Consider the following 18,728-nt stretch of genomic DNA (forward strand, 5'->3'; position numbering starts at 1 on the left):
TAAAATGGATATTGTCACACATCACAGCTGCAGAACTTCAGCACCACTTCAGACCATATTCTGTCTTCATTCTTTACACATTACTCCCACTGAAGTAAATGGGAACTTCACACATGGAGCACAGATACACGCGCTGCTAAACTTCGCTGGCAAGTACTGTGAACCTGATACAATGGAATCAAACCTTCTTGGCTACATAGTCATTACAAATACATGATAGCTATTCTACAGCATCTGCTGTCTCTTACAAACACATAATACAGCTGATTGCTTATCTGCCTAGTACATGTTCTCTACTATTTTTTGGAACATATCACTGTTATTTTTCCATGTATTAGACTTGAATTGTCCCCTTGGCCTCTCTTGGTCTAGGCCATTACCAATAAATGAATAACATGAACACGGGAGAATCTTGGAGAGAATGAATGGCTTCTGTACTAGTGAGCACTGGGCTAAACGCCAACTTTATCTTAAAATATAAGAAAATATACTCTCACTAAAATTGAAGCTAGATCAAACTGATAATGAAAGCTCTTTGATCCTTCTTCAAGCCTTTACTTCCAGTGCTGTGAGATATATTTTGTATTGTTTCAGACTTTGCCTATTTACATATGTAAAAAATAAGCAGAGTTTACAGTTTTTTGTTAAAAAAATATTTTCCAGGCACTAATATTTTTCACATGGTACATCTGACTCTTTTTCCTATTGGTAGACCTTCCACTGACACCATTGCCAAGTGGATCAGGTTGTACTCAGTGAACAAGAGATCCTTAAGTTGTGATGCTCAGCAGCAAGAAGTATTGTAAAATTATATTTCACAGTACAAAAAATTCTGAATGATGCCATGAGAACAACAATTCTGTATTCCAATATCTGTTCAAGGAAATTGTTTCAAACATTTTCTAGTTGTAGCTGCTCTGACTAGTACATTTATTTGTTCTGAAAATAAGTAGGTTAATATATTCAGTAATTCTACTTTATATGAATAATAATCAAAAACATCTCTGCTTTTCTATTACTTTCCCATTTTTGAAGATTTTTTTTCTACTGGGACAGTCAGTCCCTGACACTGCCTGACAGATTCATTAAGGGGCAAACGCTTCCATAATCAGTCAATAAAAGAATAAAGAGAAACCACGAGGGACCTTGGGAACAAAGCTTGGAAGAATAGTACTCACAGATAGCAGTATTGCAATCAGTCACATCTCTTCTGAACTGAAGATGAAAAATAATTATAGATCTGACTCTTCATGCTCTGAATTTCACAATTTTCCCTGCACTTGTTCAGCAGCAAAACTAGCAACAGAGATGCCGTTGATTACTCTGTGCTATCACCATGCAGAAAGAGAGACTCTGTAACTGGGAACATTCTTGGGATTTCCATTTGGTACCAGATGTGTCCCATTATAGTGTGCATGGTTCTTTGATGCTACTGTAAACATGTATTTGACATGTGTTCTCATTTAAAGGATCTAGTAATTACTAATGTTTTGTTTTATTCTTAGGATCACCAGTCTTTAACTTCTTAACAGTATAAGGATATTACAAGGTGAAATTTGTTGTGAAATGAAATTAAAATCAACTAGTTTACTGGTATCTGTGAGAACATTTTTTTTTTTTTTAAAAAGGACATAAGATTACTTTTTATATAGTTGATTTTACATACCTGCATTTATTGGCATTTTCATGACTTGATTCTAGTGTTAGTACTGATCCAAACAGTAGCTCTTCTGTTGTCACTTCCTTACAAAGCTTTGATAGTCTTATATGCTGTTATCCTCTTACCTTCTGGTTTGTCTTTATTTTTCATATTTAGACAGCAAGACAGCATTCTAGACCACAAGAGTCCAGTACCTGATCAGAAATTTTACTGATTATCTCAGTACGTATAGCAACAACAAAAATCCTGACTGATATTATCAGTAGAAGAAAGTCCGAGAATTTGCCTAAATACGTTGACTTCAGAACTGTAAAAATCCTCAGGATTTGTGCCCAAGAAAAGAGTGGTAGAAACTTTCATGTGCAGAAGTAGATGAAGCCAAGCTGGAAGAAAACCAAAAGGCAACCGAAAGGCAAAAAAAAAAAAAAAAAAGAAAAAAGAAAAAAAAAAGAAATGTTTGTAAACAGTGCATTCTGCATTCCCACTTGAGGAAGGGAGGAGGGGAGTGGAGAGTGTAATTGGAAAGGCAGGAAAGGTCAAGGTTATTTTTGTGAAGATGGAGTTGGAGGCACTTGGATATGCTCATATTTGAGAACTAGCCAGGAGAGAACAGAAGGCTGAACAAAGGCAGAAGGATGAAGGTTAGCAGGTTGGAAACATTTGGAGTCAACAGAGTAGAGAGAGCAGTTGGATGAAAAATCTGTTTGGTGATGGAAAAGATAATGAAGAGGATGTTTGAAAGAGGGGAGGTTGGATAGGATCGTGTAATATTTTAAACTAAAGCCAGCAAGATCTCACACAGAAAAACTTGTGGGGAAAGAGGAGAATTAAAAGGAAATCAAGAGCTGTAAGTTGGAAATGCAGTGCACAGCCAAAGTAAAGATAAAATGTAAGAATCCATGCGTCTTTTGCATACTACCAGGTACTGTTAAAATGTCTTCTTAAATCAGTACAAAATAGCTGAGAATATTTGGGATTACTGGTGGCTACTACTGACTGCTGACTGTAGTTTAATAGACAAGAGTGTCATGTGAGTGATTTGTTATTTCTTTTTTTCTACTGGAAAATTAAGGGGAAAAAAGTTCTTTAGTTCTTTTACTTCTTTTTCTTTGTTTGATTGTTAATTGAAATAAATGTCGTCCTTCTCCAGACAATCCATCTTTAAAACGCTTTTAAATATTAAATAAAACCTACAGTTAAGAAAATTCCTTTCAAAATACTGTTGAGAGAAAAATTCTTTATAATAATAAAAAATAATAATAAAAAAAAAGACAAAAAGTGGTCTTACTGTTCTGATTTCTGTTTGTTTGTTTGTTTGTTTTTTGTCCCTCTCCCCCAACCCTCAATTCAGCACACTTTGTACTCTATCCTTGAAACCAGTTAAAAATAAGATAAAAAATAATGAAGCAAAGCAAGGACAAAGTTTGGTACACTATCACAGTTCAGATTATTTATAAAAATAAAAAATAATCTTGTTTTCAAATAGCTGTTGTTCTGGGCAAGAAACAGATCTTGTGCTTGAATTTTCTTCAAGCTATTAATGTGCTATTAGTGTGAGATAGTTAACTCTTTCACAGGCATATTTTTAGAAAACCAGATATGTTTTAGTCTTCTGTTTTTATTTTTTTTTCCTTCCCAGAAAGCAATGCAACTAGGGACACAAATACTGTCTCAGTCACATTTATCTCACTTTTGAAACAAAGATCTTTAACAGCAAGGGAACTCTTAGATTAGTGTGAACAACCAAGCTAGTATTTAATGTAATGGCCACATAAATTTAATTTCTTTGTTTCTTTGTTCTTGTCAACACAGTTGTGGGTTTAAATAGTAATTTGTGCTGTTTCTCTGACTTTCCCAGTAAAAATAAATCTGATGTCATTGCAGTCATTGCATGCTCCTTGGCAAGCCATGTGTCATTATTATAAACCACACAGAGATTTTTTTCTCATCCAGATTTTCTTTGCAGGGCCTTTGCTTATGACAGAGTTACAAAACGGTGCCATTGGTTATCCTTCAACAGCTTGACAAATGGTGTGAGAAAGAAGCAAGACCATGCGTTTGATCTGTTTGAAAAGAAGGGTAACTGATTTATTTATTTATTTTATTTTTACAGCTAAGGATGGGGGATAAAAGCAGAGGTTCGTCAGTGACTTTTTGGCTGTAGATGTTTTCTGGGCATAAGGTGGCTATATGCATTGTGAACATCTTACAGTTTTATTTGCAAATATCTTTTTTTTTACCTCATTTTCTTTCTTTTTTTTTTTTTTTTTTAATGCTATGCAAGGTCAGTGATGTTTGCATTCTTGTTCTTGCTCAGTTTCCAACCTACATGTTTGCCTAATATCCCACGTAGTCGTCTACATCAGCTTACTACTTAGAGTCCCAGTTGTATGACTTACAATTATTGAGTTGTTATTGAATTGTTATTGCTTTTATTTTCCTAATTAATGATTGAAGGTGTTAAGTCCCAAGTTATGGAATTTTGTCAGTCAGGAACTTAGATAATATTTTCAGTAATGTCCTTTGTCAAGTTAGTGTTCACAAATTTAAAAAAAAAAAAGAATACAAGAATGTATGTGGACAACAAAAGTATGTTTTAAATAATGATGCCTCAAAAGTTTATTAAAAATGTATTCCTTTTATGTGAAAGTTGATGATGAGCTCTATTTTTAGATACACTGGTAAAGTGTTTAATGAAAGTCCTAATTTTCTTTCCTTTTCCTTCAATAGACTATGTCAGAAACTGTATAATTGGAAAAGGAGCTGAGTACAAAGGAACAATATCTATTACCAAGAGTGGTATTCAGTGTCAGGCCTGGAATTCCATGATCCCCCATGAGCACAGGTAAGAGTTCAGGAGCAGAGACAGTGGGAATAGTGCTCAGACAGATTCCACAAAGCACAGCTTGACTTATTAGCAGACAAAGAATTTATGAGAACACTGACCTTAAACAACAAAATCTCTTAGGAGTATTCTTGCCTTTCCCCGAGAGATGCCATTCTCCAGGTTCCAGAAAAAAAAACCTTCTCAAACTTTCTCCAAAGAGTTCTCTCCAATACCAGCCTGTGTGTCTGGATCCCTTCCTCTCCTGCACTGGATTTTTCAGCTGTTTATTTCCTTTTGATCTCTTAGCTCCTGGCAGTAGCAAAACAGCTGCTTTACTTCAGCCCAGAGTCTGGAAGTTTATCACTGTTTTCTAATGGGCTCCTAGGAAATGGGTCATTTAAAAAAATACATCATAGGAAATGAAGGATGGTAAGAATATCAGCCCACCTATTTGATCAGTGTATAATTATTGTTACCACATTTTGCATAGTTACTATTTATTCTGTTCTATTTGTAGAATATATTAAACTCCATAAAGCACTTAGACCAGGCAATAAATACATGAAAGGACTGAGCAGATGATTTAAATCCTTTCCTTCAGATTGTACAAGCAATAAATAAAGACTGATGTGGTTAAACTTTTGAGTTTAAGATCTGGTATAGTGAGGAACTGAGGACATATCTACACCCTGAGAATAGCCCCATTCCAACTACATTAGGTAAATAAAAGAGAAGAAAACAAAAAAACTGATGCCAGGAAGAGTAATGATAAAAGCAGATGGAACCACAGCAAAAAATTCTGGAAACTAGCAGAAAAATCTGAGGCACTTGTATACTCTTTGACCATTTCTGTTTGACTCTTTTCATTTGGGTTACAACCACTTAGATGATAAACTCTTCAGGGGCAAAAAAAGATGTTTTCTCTCGCCCAATAGTTTCTCATTCACATTGCTGACTTTTGATCTCTTCTTCCAACATCAGCACTTTGCTTAGCAAGAGCCAAGCTGGAGACTGCTAATGAGGAACTGGGCTGTGTACTGCTCAGTCCTGTCCTGACCAAATCTATCTAGAGTGCAAGATGAGAACTTGGAACAACTTTAAAAGGCGAAGGATACTTGGGATCTCTCCTCTTATAATGTGTCACAGAGCTGAGCCTCAGGCTTGAACTTGACTGGACTTGATTGCTTACAGTATAGATGGTAATGTGTCTGATTTTCAGTGTTGGACCAGACCATGCTTAATTGTGAACATATGATAAATGCCATCAGCTCACACGGCAATGACCTCTTGAGACTCAGCACTTTGAGGTACACAGTATTCATCTTTTAGAAGTGAAACAATTCTCAGTAATCATGGAATAAGCAGGGATAAGCATTAATTTTGTATAATATACTTGTGACAATGTAATAAAGAAATATGTCACTAAATTACATTTTAATACATAGCAACCATGGCTCTATATAGCACAATTGTACAGCCACTGTTCTGTGATGAATTTTATGAGAATGACTTTTCTCCTCTCTTGTGCAATAAGTTTAATTTTTAAAAGGTCACTGGATAAATGAGGTGGCTGCTTGCTAATTTTGTTTTTCAACATCAGAAAATATGATTTCATCATCAGAGACATGAGGGAGATGGGAAGAAGCAGACAGTACTGGTGTGTTTGGAACTTATTATTATGAAAGGCTTAGATTTTTAGGTCAGTTTTTCTCAACATCTGATTATCACAAACTGCCAGTTAGAAAATAAAGCTTTTTTTTTTTTTTTTTTTTTTCATATTCAAGGGAGAAATATAATTTACTGATTTTTTTCTTGATCTTTCCAGCAAAATTTGAAATAGCTTCAAACTTTAAACTTGTGTTTAAATTTAACTAATGATACATTTAATTATTTTTTATTCCAATAACACCTGAAGACTCCTCATTGAAATCAGGATCAGGTTATTTTAGCTTCTATCCTAGCACAGATTACAAAACTGTCTCTCAAAATCTTTGTTTCTTAAGTATTTATTACCTAAATGGCTAAAGCCATTTTAAAATTGGCTAAAGCCAACATAAAAAGAGTCAAAGAGAAAAGGTCTGAGACTGGACCAGCGCTTCACAGACTTTTTGCTAGTTTCCAGCTACTTTAGCTGGGGTTGAATCTGCTTTTACTATTACTCTTGCTGGCCTCATCTTCTGGCTCTGTTTTCTTTTTCCTTGGCTAATACAGTTGAACTTAACCAGTACACAAATTTAGGAGGGTTCTATTGTATAATTCTGGGTGAGCCCTTAATATGTCTCATATCTTCCTTCCTCAAGAATATTGCTTCCATACCTGTTGAAGCCAGTTGTCTGTGTGACCCATCTCGACTTTTAATGCTATCCTTTAACATTTTTTTTCGTGTTTTAACAGTAGATCTGACATAATTTGAGATGCCAATATTTTCTAATATTCATAATTTAAGTTTTTGACAAGAAAAATTAAATATTATTTTTCTAACCTACATTGACATATCACATGAAAACCTACATAGGTTGTAACACACCATCAAAAACAGTTGTCCAGGATTGTCTTTACTTAATTTTTTTTTTTGAGAGTTGCAAGACTACCGAGAGAAAATAGAAGCAACAGTTTCATAAGTAGCAGTTAGGCCAGAGAAATCATTCTCTTGCAGCATCAAAAGTGATAAAAGCACATTTAAGAACTACTTCCACATTGCCTTGACTAGAACCACAGTGTGTTCGACTAGAACAGAGGTATTTTCCACCTCAGTTAATTCAAAGATTACATTAACTAGAATAAAACATGATTAAAATGTCACTTTGGAATTGTTGGAATTTTCTGTTTGTCTGCTTTTATATATTTATTTATTCATTCATAACATGGCATTTGCCAAGGACAACAGAGACCGTATATTTCTCATTTGTTTTTGTATATAAACTAAATCAGTGTTTGTGTATAAAGACTGTCCCCAGCGCTCCATTCAGATTCCTGTGCTCAAGTAGCTACGTTTGTTCAAAGGAAGTTAGATTAAATTTTAAAGCTTTTTTTTTTTTTAAATATAGATACTCTTGAATTCCCTTGGTGATTAAGAATAATAAAAAAGAAGCCAAAAAAGAAAAGAAAAAAATATTCATTAAAAAGTGCTGGGCATTTTCAGAATAAAAAGTGTACTTTATTTGTAATGTTTCCACAATTTAAATGTATTGAAGAATAAATGGAACAAATTTAGAAATCCCAGAAATTAAACTATTAACTATTAAGCTAAATTACAAGGTTTTTGTTGTTGTTGTTGTTGTTTGTTTGTTTGTTTTTAATTGTCTGATCCAGAATGTATTTTTCACAACTTTTCAATTAAGCAAAAGAAAAGAAAAGGAAAAAAAAAGTTCCTGGAATTAAGTATAATTCTGAATTGAATATGTTTTTGTTTGTTTGTTTGTTTGTTTGTTTGTTTTTAACTATAGAATTTAGCTGGTGTTTAAGCAACACTGCAATGAATCTGTCAGTGAATGAGCACTGGGTTTGTCTGCGATGTGCAGACTGTGCAGTGATGAGCTCTTAGGTTGGGCTCCTTACCATGGTGTTAGCTTTTTGTGTCTCTAGAACACTTAATGTTACAGACAGTCAAGAGGACAAAACATTGACCCTGGAGAGTTCATGTTTGTTGAACTGGGCATCAACAGGGAAGTATCATACTGCAAATATCTGTCAGGCCAAAAATACAGTATTAGCACACATTTCTGTTCAATCCCTTAAAGAAACCAAAGTGCTTAAGATTGCCCTGAAAACCTCTAATGTAAAGGAATAATGCTATTGTTATTTAATAGGCCTTTACACCAAAAGAAGAAAATACAGTGAAAGAGTGAGAAAAATTTTTGTCAGTGAGGTAGCTCATAAATGAACCAATTTGTGCAATAACACTGACAAGTGGGTCCTTATGTAGCAGATCCTATCGTGACATCAGTGAGACTTGTGTCAAAACATGCAGCTAGGCATTTGAAAGAGGGATCTGGGGCATTTTCTGGTACTGGAACAAAAAGCAGGCGTGGTTTCAGTTAGTGAAAGCATCTTGGCATGGTGTGAAGCACTGCCCAGCCATGTTCACGTGGTACTCAATTCTAGCTGCTGCCTGATCAGGTATGAGACTTCTTTGTGGTCTTTACGGTGTAGCTGTGCTGGGCTGAGCTTTCTATATGTGCACACAGTGTACAGGAACAGCAGGTTTGTCAGAAAATTGTCCCAGACATAGGCCATTGGTTGAGTAATTCTGTCTGAAGATGTGTATTTGTGTATGGGCAGATATTTGGATGTGCGCATTTGTGTAGGCAGGGTGGAGGGAAAAGGAAGAAGAAATGTGATTGTTTCAAACTGTTTATAAAAATAGTATGATTAACACTGAAATTTGCATGCTCTGATGCTGTAATGATTGTCATTTTAAAACTAGCTTTTTGCCTTCGAGCTATCGGGGTAAAGACCTGCGGGAAAACTACTGCCGAAACCCCCGAGGGGAAGAGGGAGGGCCATGGTGTTTCACCACCAGCCCACAGATGCGCCATGAAGTCTGTGACATCCCCCTCTGCTCTGAAGGTAAGGCAGGGCTCACGTCAAAAGGTGCTTTTTTTGTACAGAGAGCAGGTACACAGAACTTCCATTAGCTTCTGTAATACTCACCTGCAGACTCTGCAGTAAGGAAAGGTGACTTCTTAGCTAGAATGAATGCTAGAATGCTGCTGCACAAAAAGTAGTTAGAAGAAAAGATCTTGAACGAGCTTTCAGAATCACTAGTCTTGCTCATGTCACAGAGAATTTAGAACAATGCAGTTGTGCTGACTGCACAAATGTGTCTCTGATTTCATGGTGAAATACAGAGGGAATCTATTAACAATTTCATTACAACTGCTGATAAACTTATCTAGTATAAAAGCAGCTTTTCGTCTTTTTGATGAAAATATATAAGTACTGAATTACATGACAAATGCTTAAAGTAAAAACATATTTTGCTTTTCAAATGAATTACATAAATAAGGAAAACATTTAGGAAAGCCAGCCACATTCCACTTTCAAGTCTCAGAATCAGAAATTGAATTGATGTGCCTCATCACATCTGACTTTTACATTCTGTTAACTTCCAAACTGAGCTCTTACATCTTTCTAATCAGCCAATTCACTTCTAGTCAGTCAATTCATTTAAATTCTCAAGATAGGATGCCTTCAATTTTCCTGCTAATATGTTATGTGCAATAGGTACACAGTGAAGGGGGAATAAGAGGGAACGGAGAGAGAAAGGGAATTATTTATAAGTAGTTTGAAAATCTATTAAGAGCTAACATTTAATGATCAATTTAAGGCAGTTTCAAATGGGTTAAGACTTGGAGCTAACTGTGGGACCAAGACTTGAGCAGTGAATGTCTTGACTGAAGAATGAGATCTATAGTTGCATAAATTATTATTTACTAAATGCTTCTTAATTACAATTACTCTAATTAGGGGGCACTTGAGAAATGTGTCTGTAGTTAATTAGGGTGAATTTGTTATATTTTAAGATTTTCATTCCAAATTATGCAGCATATTTTATTTAATTGCAATTTCAGATCTTTTTTGTAGCTTTTACCCACTCTTCCTCCACCTTTCCACTTTCTTAAACCAAGAATGAAAACGTATAATTTTTTAAGCTACCAGAAAGAATTAGTATTGAAAAGAAACAATATTATACATAGCTGAAAGTGCTGCCAATTTAAAGACGGTACTTCCTGAAATTTGTAATTCAGGCATTATTCTGCACCTAAACTAGTGCTGCTATTCTACAGAGCTGTATGACTTAGAGTGATTTAGGATTATATCTACTACAGTAGAAAATATCACCTCCAAATAAGGCTCCTTCCTCTGCTGTGTCTCTCCCTGTCAGTAATCATAACACTTTCTACATGATATGCAGGGGATTAGAGACTAAAATCAGAACTCAAACAAATCTCTGTAATAGGTAAGATTAAAAAGCAACTAGGAACACAAATGGCTCTAGCAGCCAACACCTACCTGCTTCCCAACCGTGAGAGTGCTATGAAGTGGTACCAAATCTGGATTAGATCTGAGAAAGAGACGCAATTCAATTCCAAAGGAAATTTCCCATTTCAAGGAGCCAGCCCTGCCTTAAGAGATATCAACTTTTATACCTCTCTAAGTTGTTTTCAATTTATAACAGAAGGGATATAATTCATTATTATTATTATTATTTTTAATGCTGTAATTCACCAGCATAATAAATGACTAGAAAACTATATATATATTTTTTGTTTCTAGTTGAATGCATGACCTGCAATGGAGAGAGTTACAGAGGACCAATGGATCATACTGAGTCAGGCAAGGAGTGTCAGCGCTGGGACCTTCAGAGACCACACAAACACAAATTTCGTCCAGAGAGGTAACATCCTCCTCACTGCCATGCAAATCTGTGTGGTTTTCATTTGAAAATTATACACATTCTGGAACTAGCCGGGCAAAAGAAGTATCAGCTGGGCTGAAATTAATGGAGTTGGCCAGTTTTAGTTGTTTGGAGGTCTGGCACATGGTGCGTGCAGGTTTGTTGCAGTCATGATGAACATGCAAGATGACGACTAGTGACTGCTTTGTGCAGCAGTGACTACATCCCAATTATGTTGAGTGCAGTGGCTTATACATGTTGCATTAATTCACGAAAATTTCCTCCCTTGCTTTACCATTATTAAAAAAAAAATCACCTGTGAGTGTTTCTGGATATATTGTTATGCAGCTTCAGTCAGCTTAAAATAACTTTAAAAAATTACGGAATAAATACCAGTTTGATTTTTTTTTTTTTTTTTAAAGGCAAGGGATACTAACATGCTTTGCGAATATAAACTTGCAACATTACCCAAAGTGCAATATTGAAATATAGAATGGTTTTAAATCTGTAGCTTGTCTGTTCTAATCAAGTTCGAGTATTTGCCAAAAAGGACTTGGGGGTACTGCAGGATGGCAAGCTGAACATGAGCCAGCAATATGCCCTCTCTATCTTGGGTTGCATCAAAAGAAGCATGGTAAACAAAGCAAAAGAAATGATCCTGCCCTTCTACTCTGTTCTGGTAAGACCTCACCCAGAGTAATGCATTCATCTGAGCAGTTGTCAGTACATGAGAAATGTGGACCTGTTGGAGCGCATCCAGAGGAGAGCCACAAAAATGATCCAAAGGATGGAACACCTACACTGCAAGGACAGAGAGACCTGGGGCTGTTCAGCTGGGAGAAGGGAAGGCTCTGGGGAGACCTGAGAGTGTCCTTTCAGCATCTAAAGGGGAGCTGTAGGAATGAAGGGGACAGACTCTGTAGCAGGTTCTGTAGTGATAGGACAAGGGGAAAGGGTTTCAAACTAAAACCAAAAGAAGTTTGGATATAAGGAAGAAGTTTTTTACAATAAGGGTGGTGAGGCACTGGAACAGTCTGCCCAGAGAGGTGGTGGATGCCCCATCCTTGGACACATTCAAGGTCAGGCTGGACAGGGCTCTGAGCAACATCATCTATCTGTAGATGTTGCAGGGGAGGTGGACTAGATGACTTTTTAGGGTCCCTTCCAATTCAAACAATTCTATGATGATTCTATGATCCATCTTATTTCCAAAGTGCTTGCGTACTGCATGCATTCTACCTGGAAAAGAGTTCATCATTCAACATGGATGTTTATGTTCTAAACTTATATGTATGTATTGTTTTTAAGAATACACGTGTATATGTGCATATATGTATATGCACAAATGTATATATAATGCCAGATAAGTCAGTAATAGCCAGAAAAATTCCCTTCCTTTTTTAGCAGTTGTCCTAGAGGGTAAAATTCACCCAAATGCTAAAGATCATCTATAACACTTTCTTATGGAAGAATTTTGTGAAGTTTTAGTTCATGCAGGAGAACCTCTGTGTCTCTCTTAAAATGGACTGCCATTTTAATTTTACTCTGGAGTTTGGATTGACTGCACTTTTAAAATGAACTGAATAACCTCCAACTGCCAGCAGAAGTCTACAAAAATGAACAGTCTTAGAATATTTGAAATCTTCCACTGACAGAAATCTTCATATAGAAAAAATTATATATTTTCATATATTTTGAAGTGTTCCACTACATTTATTCTCATTTTTATACTCTGAAATAAAGTAATGTAGATGGTAGAAAGTCTTATTTTTCAGCAAAACATTAAGGACCTGCAGTTCCAGAGTTTCTGAGACATAAACTCATTCTCCTCTTGGCTAAAATGATCAGTTTCATGAATAATTAGTAGTTCTGCTACAATTAATATTTTGTATTAGCAGTCTGGGACTGAAGAACATCTGTTTCTGAGTTTTGCCATGCACTTGCTTTATACTCTAGAATAAGTCACAAAAGGAATTTTGTTCCTTGGGAACAAAACATCTATAGAACTTCTGGGTGTAAACAATAATAACTTTACTGCCTGAAGGATTTTTCTTTTTCCACTAATTTTGGTTTGTTCACAAAATAACTTTTCAGACTAGCTGCAGTCTCAGTCATGATCATCTTCCTAATTATAATTCCTATAGTAAACATGTTCTTGATTATTTTCAAGCTGTAATTTTATTATTATTATTTTAAATAAAAACCAATTCATATTAACTGAACCATCTATGTGTGCTTTCACAGCTGTAACCAGCATCCAGGACATTTCTAGTACACTGATGTTAATTAGCTTTAGGAAATAATCACTAAAGGTAGTGCCAATTACACTTGGATAATGCTAGTTTTTAAAATAAGGGAGGAGGTTTGGAGCAAATGATATAGCAAACTTGAGAGGCTTCCACTGTATTATCTAGGAGTAATGAGAATAACTTGGAAACCAGAAAGGACTAGTGTACTGGGTAGATTTTAACTTATTTGTATTTATGAAGGCATCAAGTACAATAATGAAAAAAGAGAGGTAAAACTAATGAAGTTTTCAAGTGCACCATAATTTACATGCTTTCAGCTCAGACTGAATACACATGACTTTTCTATCATCTAAGTGAATTGGTCTAGATTTTTCCATCAGAGTTCAGAGAACAGAAGAGAACTGATAATATCTGTTTGAAGTGATTGAAGCTAGCAGTAGGAATACCCTGAAACAACTCAGGGATGACCCAGTATTAACCTCTAGTGGCTCCAGAATTGTCTTCCGAAGCTCCCGGTCCTCATGTAAGGTAGGTTTATGACTCAGTGTGAAAGAAAGACCATTGAGGATAATGGCTCAGAGAGACACTGAAGGACACTGAGAAGCAGCATTTCTTCTTACACTCATATTTTCTGCTCAAAAACAATTATGTTGTAGAAGTAAATATTATTGTTGTAGGAAAGTAGGATTGAAGTACAGTATAGGAGTTTAATAATTGTAGGTGTTCTTTTGTTAAAATACTCTGATTTGTATCTCTGGTATAAAAATTTACCGTATAAACATTTTTTTTGGTCCTGTATGTCTTACAAAGTGACAAAGTGAAAAGAAATTTTGATAAAGTAAGAGTTTCAGACACTCAGTTTCACTTTAGTAACAGCAGAGCTAGACACTGGCATCTGTCTGCTATATATAATAAACACATCTTCATCTAACATCCTTTTTCTTTCTTTCTTTCTTTCTTTTTTTTTTTTTTGAGAAACTGAGAAAAAGTCTTGATTTTGACACCAGATGTGTATCTTCATGCTTCATTTCAATTTGAGCAGTAAAGTACAGATACTGCTGTTTCAAGGGTTCTGAAAGATCTTGGAAACCTTGGACTCTTTATTGGATCCAAGCAAGAGATCTGTACCCAAGTGTTTTGTGGGGTAGAAGAATCTGCAGAGCAAATGGACAAGCTCTCAGGGAATTCTTCACTGTGGAATTGCATGGAATAGTTTAAAGCCTCATTGTTTATCTTATATCTTATATAAGGCAAAGGCAGGCCTGAGAATGTTGTGAGAAGAAACAGAATGGGAAGGTTGCTGTTCGCATAGAAGACACATAGATACGTAGATTGAAAAATCTGGACATCACTGTCTGACAAAAATTGTTGAAGAATTATCCTTGAAGAATTATTACATCTATACTTAAGTTCTGAATACTAAATAACATTTCTGAAATACTATACAGTACTAGGAATGATATTTGTCTTCTAGAAAGTGGATTCTTTACAAATGCTGTTGTTCTGAATGGCTATAGGGAGCTATGGCTGCAGGGACCTTGCCATTCCTGGACTTACTTTTGTTCCATGGACTGTTTACATTACAGGGAGCATACAATACCAACATCAAAATTCATCCCTGCACGTAGAAGGTGTCCAAAGCCATTGTGTCCAAAGCTACACTTTTTGCTTCTGAAATCCTTGGACACATTTTCTTTTTTTCCTTTACAAATTCTTTTACGTAGGAGAAAAGGAGGTGCTGTTGATAGATCCGAAACTAACACATTCTAAAATTCCTTCAATTTTCATTTTTGTGAGGTTTCTCTCTTTTTTTTTTTTTAAATTCTATTTGAATCCTGTTCCCATCCCTTGCATTGATGAAGGAGCCTGTTTTAACCAAAAGAATGGGAGATCATGTTGCAAATTTATGACTTGATATTAGGATAATTGTTTGATAGAAAAAGCATCTTAGCAAAAACATATGCTTGTAAATCATATCTTCCAATGCTTTTGTGAAACACATCGGCTTGCAGCTGTAAATGGGTTCAGGTTCCTAGGTAGTTAAGTTCTTTGTTCGCTTACAAACTTTTCATGTTTCCCTCAGGGGCAAATCTACTTTTTGTTTCTTTTACAATCACGTTTCCTTAAAACTGGAAAACCAAGACAATTTGTATACACTGGAGAAAAAAAAGTATGCATTAATCTCCTTAAGTTTATAGATGTCTGTATGATACTTTTATACAAAAAGAACCTCCTTATCTCAAATCTCTTCCTGACAGTTCAATTATGGCAGTAGGAACATGGAAATAATTAAATGGCAGAATGGTTACAAATCTTAATGAGATAAAGTGAGACGGAAGTTAATTCCTTATTTTTCTCCTTTTCTCCCCCAATGCTTGAAATAAGGGCATGACCTAGAACAAGCTCTGTTACAAAAATGGAGCTATCATTAGTAACAGAGCTATTCAAAATAGCTTCCAGTCTGAACCCAGGGCTGTTGCACTGAAGAACCTGCTTTCTTAATGAGTCCGGCCTGCCAGGCAGTGTTTATATAATCCACACTTAATTGGGCTGTTTCAAAAAAACTGAGTGGCTTTAGAGTCTGGTCATCGATTGACAGACAAAGAGCAAGAGTTTAGCAATTAGCAGAGTTACCCCATCCGGTGGCCTGTGCATTAGCTCAGCAGGGAATCCCCTCTATGAAGGCTTGATTTTGCTGCACACTTAGAAAGAGATTTTATGTTATTAACTTACTAATAGTGTAAAAGACAATTTGCATCCATCTCACAGGATCAGACCAAAGGTTAATAGGAACTGGCTCTTATTTTCCTCTGCTAAAGCCAGTCCTTTATGTACCTTGCACAAACCGGTGTACTGCTGCCAGGAAGGCTTGCCTGACACTTTTCGTGTTGTGGTTTGCAGATATCCTGACAAGGGCTTTGATGATAATTACTGCCGCAATCCTGATGGCAAGCTGAGACCATGGTGCTACACTCTTGACCCTAACACCCCCTGGGAGTTCTGTGCGATTAAAACATGTGGTAAGTTCAAGCAGAATTTATTACTTCCTTTTCCCTTTCAAAATTTGGACACACAGTTCAAGCAATATAGGACCATAGCTATATCATTAATTGTGCTTTGGTGACAGTTTTCAAAAAGAAGTTCCTACAATGACATTATATTTATTTTGGATAGGAAATAAAAGACATGTGAGTTACTTAGCACTTGAATATGTGTATGTGCACATCTTATATACAGGAAATTGTTTAAAAATGTAGAAAAATCAAGAACTAATAAAGTCAGGTAATTTAAGCATGGAGATCTCATGTGCAATAATAGTTTGGCCATGTTGAGTCTCTGCATTTCAATTTGGGTGTAGATTCATGCATTATACTTTGGAGCAGACCTCCTGCCCTGCTCTATCAACATATCTTTCTTTAACATATTGTGTGGTTCTAGGTCTTGGTTTCTGCATGCTATTCAACCTTGTGCTGAAAATAGAATTATTAATTTATTCATGTGTTTCTCTGTGATGGCCCACAGGCAATTAACTTATTTTCATACTATAACTATGAGATGGCAGCTTTTGTTATTTTCACTTTACATACAGAGGATTAAAGTGATACTAAGTGATATTAACATATGTAAAGATTAGATGCCTACTCTGAGATGCTTTAGTTCAGAATTTGTAAAGATTTTACCTCTGTATGCTATGTTCAAAGCCCAGATTCTGCGGATTTTTGTGGTACCTCTGCCATCTCTATTCTACTGATAATTAGGTGTCTTAATTGAGAAATACAGGGACAATGAGAAAGGTAAAATTATTGGACTCCTCTTGAAAATTGTGGTGAAGTCATTTTTCTAGAGCTTTATGGGAATGTTGGGGCAGAGGCATCTGCTAAAATTATGTTCTGTAGTGACAAATTTTTATTAGGAAATCAAGATTTGCATCCTTACTTCATTTGCAGAGTGTAACTTGTGCAACAAATGAAATGCAGGATCTACAGGTGGTAATCTCCTCTCCTATCTCCTATACTTTTCATTGCCGGATCTGGGATACAAATTTTGCTCTTATAGAACTACCATCCTACAAAAAAAAAAAAAATGTAAGCATAATATTAAAGATCATCTAACAGAACTCAAAATAGTTTTCTTTATTTGATTTACCCAAAATACTGTGTTGAAAACATTTTGGGAGTTGAGGCAAAGTCTGAAAACAAGACATGACTGTCAGAATCTCTACTACTGCATGTGCTAAGCCTTGTGGCTGAGCTGCAAGGAACACAGGCAGGAAAGGGAAACAGTCTTTCTGGATTTTCTGTAGAGTCAAGGGGAAGCTTCTAAGTGAAAATCTCAGTGTCCTATTAGCTAGTGAGAAAGCCAGTTTCTCTGAGGTCTGCAAAGTTTGGGAAATTACAAATTCCTTTGTTCTGCTCGATTTTGACCAAAATTAAGTGTTAAAAAAAATCTTAAAAAACAGATTTTCTGCTTTTCATCTAGCTCATCTAGCTCTGTCACTTCAGAAGGCTTATATCATTGTAAAATTCATTTAGCTCTCCTAGGTGGAGGATAGAAGACTAGATTCTATTAAAAAGAACAATTTAAGCTCACCTAGAACTGAACTTACATGAGAATTCAAAAACGGAGACAAATAAAAATCAAATGAGTAATTTTCATTGATTTTCATTCTTTAATTCTCAAAGTTCTCTGTATTGTTATTTTTTTTTTCTTAAAACAAGACCAACAGCTACTAGGATATCTGAAGTCTAGACAAAATCGAGTCAGTAATGGACCTTAAAAAAAGTATGTTTTCATAATTTAATACTGTTTTCTTTTTTCCCTTATTGTTGGATACATACATATATCACAGAATCACAATATGATTGAGGTTGGCAGGAACTGCTGTGTACATTTGGCACAACCCCTGGCTCAAGCAGGGACAACCAGAGCGGAGTGCCCAGCACCACATCCAGGTGACTTTTGAAGACAGCTTAAGAGAAGTCTGTACAGCCACTTTGGACAACCTGTGCCAGTGCTTCATCACCGGAACAGTAATGAAGTGCTTCTTGATGTGCAGATGGAACATTCTGTGTTCTAGTTTGTGCCCATTGCCTGTTTTCTGGCACAGAGCACCAATGAAAAGAGCCTGGCTTCATCCTCTTTGCACCCTCTCTTCAGATGTTTGTTGACATTGAAGTCCAGAAAGACAGTATCCATTGCTCTCTTCTTATCCACCAAGCTTGTGATTTAATTACAGAAACCTATCAGGTTGGTCAGACATGACTTCTTGATGAATCCATGCTGTCCACTCTTGATGATTTTTTTCAATTCTGTTTTCCCGGAAAGGGTTTCCAGGATTAGCTATTCCATTACCTTCCCATGGAGGCGTGGCTGACTAGACTATAGTTCTTTGAGTCTTCTTACTCTTTCTGAAAATAGGAGTGACATTTCCTTTCCTCCATCCTTCAGGCTCTTCTCCCAGTTGTTACGATTGAGCAAAAATCTAAAGATTGTCCTCATAATCATATTTATCAACTCCCTTAGCACTTGAAGGTCCAGTTTGCTCAAATATTCCTTGACCAGATCCTCTTCCACCCAAGATATATGTTACTT

General features: G+C 35.9%; 1 protein-coding gene across 6 annotated transcripts in view; it reads left to right on the plus strand.

Annotated features, from left to right (window-relative positions):
- HGF (hepatocyte growth factor) overlaps window positions 1-18,728 on the plus strand; it is a 62,758-nt gene that overhangs the window by 12,836 nt on the left and 31,194 nt on the right. For 5 of the 6 annotated variants that reach the window (XR_001470741.4, XM_046911517.1, XM_015300944.4 and 2 more), the window contains 5 exons: window positions 3,627-3,739; window positions 4,391-4,505; window positions 8,914-9,056; window positions 10,767-10,887; window positions 16,038-16,156. Coding sequence is in view for 5 of the 6 variants with exons in the window: in XM_046911517.1 (XP_046767473.1) it covers window positions 3,627-3,739; window positions 4,391-4,505; window positions 8,914-9,056; window positions 10,767-10,887; window positions 16,038-16,156 (611 nt within the window). In the remaining variant the exon portion in view is untranslated. The remainder of the gene's footprint in view (window positions 1-3,626; window positions 3,740-4,390; window positions 4,506-8,913; window positions 9,057-10,766; window positions 10,888-16,037; window positions 16,157-18,728) is intronic. The other variant, XM_015300900.4, reaches the window with a different exon arrangement.

This window comes from Gallus gallus, chromosome 1, assembly GCF_016699485.2.
Source record: "Gallus gallus isolate bGalGal1 chromosome 1, bGalGal1.mat.broiler.GRCg7b, whole genome shotgun sequence".
In the NCBI taxonomy this organism is placed as follows: Eukaryota; Metazoa; Chordata; class Aves; order Galliformes; family Phasianidae; genus Gallus; species Gallus gallus.